Source organism: Poromitra crassiceps, assembly GCF_964638095.1.
Source record: "Poromitra crassiceps genome assembly, chromosome: 1".
Taxonomy (NCBI): domain Eukaryota; kingdom Metazoa; phylum Chordata; class Actinopteri; order Beryciformes; family Melamphaidae; genus Poromitra; species Poromitra crassiceps.
In genome coordinates, this window is record NC_139623.1 from 13,115,185 (window position 1) to 13,121,429 (window position 6,245).

The 6,245-nt window shown below is 44.1% G+C and overlaps 1 protein-coding gene across 1 annotated transcript in view; it reads right to left on the reverse strand.

The window, feature by feature from the left end:
- atp8b2 (ATPase phospholipid transporting 8B2) overlaps window positions 1-3,979 on the reverse strand; it is a 54,114-nt gene extending 50,135 nt beyond the window's left edge. The window contains exon 1 of the mRNA XM_083634700.1: window positions 3,910-3,979. Within this exon, the coding sequence (XP_083490826.1) occupies window positions 3,910-3,934 (25 nt within the window). The 5' untranslated portion in view covers window positions 3,935-3,979. The remainder of the gene's footprint in view (window positions 1-3,909) is intronic.
- Window positions 3,980-6,245: the final 2,266 nt, after the last annotated feature.

A 6,245-nucleotide genomic window follows, 5' to 3' on the forward strand; every position in this document is an offset into this window, starting at 1 on the left:
AGAATTAACGAGCTACATGGTGTTGCATTCTTAGACATTGCCGTTTGCTTTCATTTCGTATGTTACATACAATTGGCTAAATTATTAGATAATTCAGAGTTAGATGATATTGGAGCAGACGCCGTTTTTTTTTTTTTTTTTTTAGCCGGAAGTCGTGACACAACCACAAAACCGGGTCAAATGGGCATGGCTACTAGGGGTGGGGGAAAAAATCGATACACCACAGTATCGCGATATTTTGCCTGACGATATCGTATCGATATTTGGACGCCAAATATCGATATTGAAAAAAAAAAGTTTTTTTTTTTTTTTTTTTTTTGCAGGCCATGCCAGGCCACCGGGCTACTATAAACTTTAGTTCCAAGGCCAGCAGTAAACAAACGGTAGCATATTTTCATTTTGTTTTAACAGTAACAGTTTTGTCATAACAGTCATTTACAAATTCCCCAGTTACTGAATGGGCTGCACAAAATGTTTTGTGTAAGTGAAGTGAAGTTGCAAAAACTACATAAGTACAGTAGTCCACACACACATCCAGTTAAGGTGGACTGTAAGTAGACTGTAACAAACAGTTCAGTTTGTCAGGTGCATGCAACTATGACATGACTTTATGAAAGTTGTTGGTCTGTCTACTTGACAATGTTGCTGCAATAAAATGGTTGAAGTCAGATGTACAGACTGAAAAATTGTTCTTATATAAACCAGATGTTGACAAAGTTTTCCTTTGGGGACATCATTTGCAGTTGAAAAAGTAAGAAATCGCAATATATCGAAATATCGCAATATTCAATATATCGCAATATCGATATATCGCAATATCGAAAATATCGCAGTATCGCAATACTATCGTATCGTGACTCAAGTATCGTTTCAGTATCGTATCGTGGGCATCTGGTGATTCCCACCCCTAATGGCTACATAAGGTGAATATCAATTATACTTATGTAATGGTACTCTCCTAGAGCGTTTGCATATATCCATCTTAAGATACACTACCAGTCAAAAGGTTTGACTGGAGGGCCGCCGCTGCTAAATGTACAGTACTGTATATAGTGGAAACCCTGATGCGCTTTAACCCAGCCCCCAACCAGGGGGGACGAGTAGCCCTAAGGGTGCTTGAGCAGCTTGCAGGGGGTATATGGAAAGATCGAAGATTACAATTCATTGCCAAAATGATAACAAAAAATATATAATTATATAAGTAATTTCATGAGCCCATTGTTAAAATTGTACGTGTGCCCCGCAACTCAGAATCAGAATCAGAATCACTTTTATTGCCACAATATGCAAACATTACATGAAGAATTTGTCTTTGTGTAAGTATGCAGCGTAGCGGTCATATCAATATTTACTTAGAGATGAAGAAATAGGAAAAATATCCAAAAGTCAATCACAACAAACACTGCAAGTGCTAGTTCCCCTTGGCAGGTGTCAACTGTACCACTACTCAGTGAAGAGGTCATGTTCAAGCATACTGTATCAAAACAGTTTTGAGACTTTGAGAGATTTGTTTTGAACTATTTGTACGCATCTATCTGCCAGTGACCGGAGAATTATAGTGTTATTTGCTTGTTTTAATGCTTTTGTCAATAAACATTGCTTGTATGCTATGTACTTCGGTAAATCATGTAGGCTACCTGAATGTATCGCAATATGATCGCAGAAGCAGCCCATTAGTTGTATGGTCAGAGGCAGGTTGGATAAAATGATGAGATGTGATATGTTATAATAAAGGTTGTTGATGTCGATTGTCGAGTGAACACGAACTATGACACGAACCGAAGATTGGACCAGAGGACACGATGCACATGGACCGAAGATTGGACCAGAGGACACGATGCACATGGACCGAAGATTGGACCAGAGGACATGACGACGGAGAAACAACCGCCCAGCAGCCTGCTTCAAATCAACTTCAAATCAATGCTTTATATTTATTGAAATTAAATATGGTGATATCTGTAACAATTTGGCATACATTACATAGGCTACACCAGGGATACTCAACTTGCTTTGCCCGGGGTCCACTTTCGTGAAATGACAGAAGGCCAGGGGCCAGTTAAACAAACAATATACATTTTTCTGTAGCGGATTGTAGGTTTTTGGGGTGTCAGCCGGAGTTTAGTCTGACAATGTTGTGCACACCGGATAGTTAGTTAGGTTAAGTTAGTTAGGTTAAGTACACACATAAGAGCCTGGGTAGCGAGCAGACGGCGGTCTTTGACAATTTAGCAGCTAAATTATAGATTATTGAAAGATATTCCATATTCCAGACTGAAATGCTATAACAGAAGTGTGAGTATTGGCCAGAATGACATGAACATAATGGAGACTTATTCAGCCGGTAGCCTATCTTGCATGTTGCGGTCAGGTGCACTGTTTTTTTCTCGTTTTTTTTGCAATTCCATCGCGGCCGCATGTGGAGTATCACTGGGCTACACGATGCAACATATATTTCAATATAATTCAAACAACGGTTCCTTTCCCATAGCATGGTGGGCTGGACTGTACAGTATTGCTGTGAAAAAGTGACATTTGATTGTGTCAAGTGTTACACAAACAAAAATCTCCAAAAAAAATATTTATTGAAATGTGATCGTCATGTTACATAACGTTAGAGCCCAAAATGTAATGGTCTGCCCATAGCGTCACTTTACATGGAGGCTATGTAAGAAATGATTTACATCTGTTAAACCAACATTTATCTTCCATAGTGAATTAAATCATAATCATGATGCTACAAAGACATGAGCTAATCACCACAGAACCGCACAGACCATTTCAGGGGGTAGTACATAACATAAGACAAAAAAGGTTGGGAGCAAGTGCATTAGATCATAAACACGTGTTATTTATCAATTTATTATATACATAGAACACATCAATCAGCATTCTATTGCTATTTACTGCAGTGTCATCAGTGGATTGTGTGCTCTCTCCACCTGATAACAGCTGTCTTCACAGCCTCATCTCTTTCTCTGTTGACCACCCAAAACATACTTGCCTTTTTTGATCAACCATATTATTTTTGAAGGCTTTCTTCCATGATTGGAATGACAGATGAATAGAACCGGGGCTATTTTTTATTATTATTCTTATTTTTGTAGGTAAGTAAGTAAATAAATAAATAAATAAATAAATAAGATCCGGGGCTATTCATGAAACATTTGGGGTTGTTGTAGCCTCAGACGCCCAGGCCAGGCCTAACGACACCGTTGAAGTCTGTATCTGTCTCTCCATTGCCTGCATCACGTCCACATTGAGATCAGATTGCACTTTCTCACGCAAAATTCACACAACTACGTACGTCACTTCCTCCACCGGTGTTTGTGTTTTGAACGAACCATGGGTGTGAGAGATGGTGGTCGTGCTCGTCAAGTTGCGTTATGTGTACTTTTACTTCCTTTTTGAAATAATGAAGGAAGAAGCCGTCCTAGACTACTGAGACAACAACAAAGGAGAAAACTGTTGCAACTGCTGTTGCATGGATGCAGTAACAATGTCAAAAGTGAAGTACAGTATATCCACCTACATATTGTATGTGGGTTAAAAATGTGGTTGCATTCATACTCATATTTACAATACTTACAGTACGCAGTTTGGACGATCAGATTACAATCTGTTCTCAATACCTTTTGGCTGCATTACACCTGTATTTGTATGTGCTTAAGCTCTATCTGACTACAATCCAATCACCAAAGACTCATATAAATACCAGGTTTAAAGGGGGTCTCTGAAGGACCCCTGAGGATGGCCCCGCCTTAAAGTCCTCACCCCTTTCCCCTGTGATCAGTGTCCCTGTGCACCGTAGCCAATGGAGCCACCAGGACGCCCCGACACAAATGAGACTGGCTCACCCGAATACACAAGTGATGAGTGTGTTTGGTGCCTTTGATCTGAGGTACTGACCTGGAGGAGGCTTCTTCCTGAACATCTCCACTCTGCCCACGCCCTTCTGCTATGGCCCATGGGACTGTCTGCAGAGGGGGAGTGGTCACAGTGGGGAAGAGAGGCAGGTGAAGTGGACATTAACAGAGGGGGAGTGGTCACAGTGGGGAAGAGAGGCAGGTGAAGTGGACATTAACAGAGGGGGAGTGGTCACAGTGGGGAAGAGAAGCAGGTGAAGTGGACATTAACAGAGGGGGAGTGGTCACAGTGGGGAAGAGAGGCAGGTGAAGTGGACATTAACAGAGGGGGAGTGGTCACAGTGGTGAAGAGAAGCAGGTGAAGTGGACATTAACAGAGGGGGAGTGGTCACAGTGGTGAAGAGAAGCAGGTGAAGTGGACATTAACAGAGGAGGAGTGGTCACAGTGGGGAAGAGAGGCAGGTGAAGTGGACATTAACAGAGGGGGAGTGGTCACAGTGGGGAAGAGAGGCAGGTGAAGTGGACATTAACAGAGGGGGAGTGGTCACAGTGGTGAAGAGAAGCAGGTGAAGTGGACATTAACAGAGGGGGAGTGGTCACAGTGGTGAAGAGAAGCAGGTGAAGTGGACATTAACAGAGGGGGAGTGGTCACAGTGGGGAAGAGAAGCAGGTGAAGTGGACATTAACAGAGGGGGAGTGGTCACAGTGGTGAAGAGAAGCAGGTGAAGTGGACATTAACAGAGGGGGAGTGGTCACAGTGGTGAAGAGAAGCAGGTGAAGTGGACATTAACAGAGGGGGAGTGGTCACAGTGGGGAAGAGAAGCAGGTGAAGTGGACATTAACAGAGGGGGAGTGGTCACAGTGGTGAAGAGAAGCAGGTGAAGTGGACATTAACAGAGGGGGAGTGGTCACAGTGGGGAAGAGAGGCAGGTGAAGTGGACATTAACAGAGGGGGAGTGGTCACAGTGGTGAAGAGAGGCAGGTGAAGTGGACATTAACAGAGGGGGAGTGGTCACAGTGGTGAAGAGAAGCAGGTGAAGTGGACATTAACAGAGGGGGAGTGGTCACAGTGGTGAAGAGAGGCAGGTGAAGTGGACATTAACAGAGGGGGAGTGGTCACAGTGGTGAAGAGAAGCAGGTGAAGTGGACATTAACAGAGGGGGAGTGGTCACAGTGGTGAAGAGAGGCAGGTGAAGTGGACATTAACAGAGGGGGAGTGGTCACAGTGGTGAAGAGAGGCCGGTGAAGTGGACATTAACAGAGGGGGAGTGGTCACAGTGGTGAAGAGAAGCAGGTGAAGTGGACATTAACAGAGGGGGAGTGGTCACAGTGGTGAAGAGAAGCAGGTGAAGTGGACATTAACAGAGGGGGAGTGGTCACAGTGGGGAAGAGAAGCAGGTGAAGTGGACATTAACAGAGGGGGAGTGGTCACAGTGGTGAAGAGAAGCAGGTGAAGTGGACATTAACAGAGGGGGAGTGGTCACAGTGGTGAAGAGAGGCAGGCCGCAGGTGCAGGGGACACAGGACAGGAGGGGTGAGGGAGGAGGGTATGAGCGTGAAAGAGGGGGAGAGAGCAGAAAAGGGGGGAGGAAACATCGGTTCTGACAAATGAAGCCAATACGGAAGTCCCATAAAACCGCATTCTTATAATGGCCTGGAGGGGGTGACTCCACTGGCTCTAAAAAGAAGTCTGGTTGTATAGAAGTCAATGAGAAAATTACCCTACTTCTCACTTGATTTATGACCTCAGTAAAACACTTTCCTAAAGAGTTTTTGGTCTCAATCGCTAGTTTCAAGTCTTCTTCAATACAGCATGATGTTCATTTTGTAAATGATGGTCCCATTTGGAATGAAACAGATATATGATATATTATATGATTAAGCAGACTATGTTTTGAGGCGTGATTGACAGGTCGCCAGTCCAGTGATCGTGCAGCTCGCCTATCGCGGACCAATAGCAGGCGGAACTGCGGCTCTGTGGGAAACCCCCAGTCCCCCGTGAGCTGCTTCTGGCTCCAAATAACCAAGGTGGCGACGGTCAAAATTCCAAACGCGAGGCTTCAAAACAGGAGTCCACAAAGTGGGTGACGTCACGGTGGCTACGTCCATATTTGTATATACGGTCTATGGGCGGAAGTGAGGACTGTCTCTTCTGAGACAGTGGTCTCTTCCTCAGTGAGAGGAACTGAACCCTCTGTACCAAACCACATGCTGCGTGATGTGTTACTGCGTGATGTGTTACTGCCTGATGTGTACAATGTCTGCCCTCAAATACACCTGTCCTATTTTGTGATGGCCTTTTTTTTGTTTGTTTTACCACAAGCATTGTTCACAGACACATCGTGTGAGAAACAAACAGGCATGTTGAGTGCTACAGGG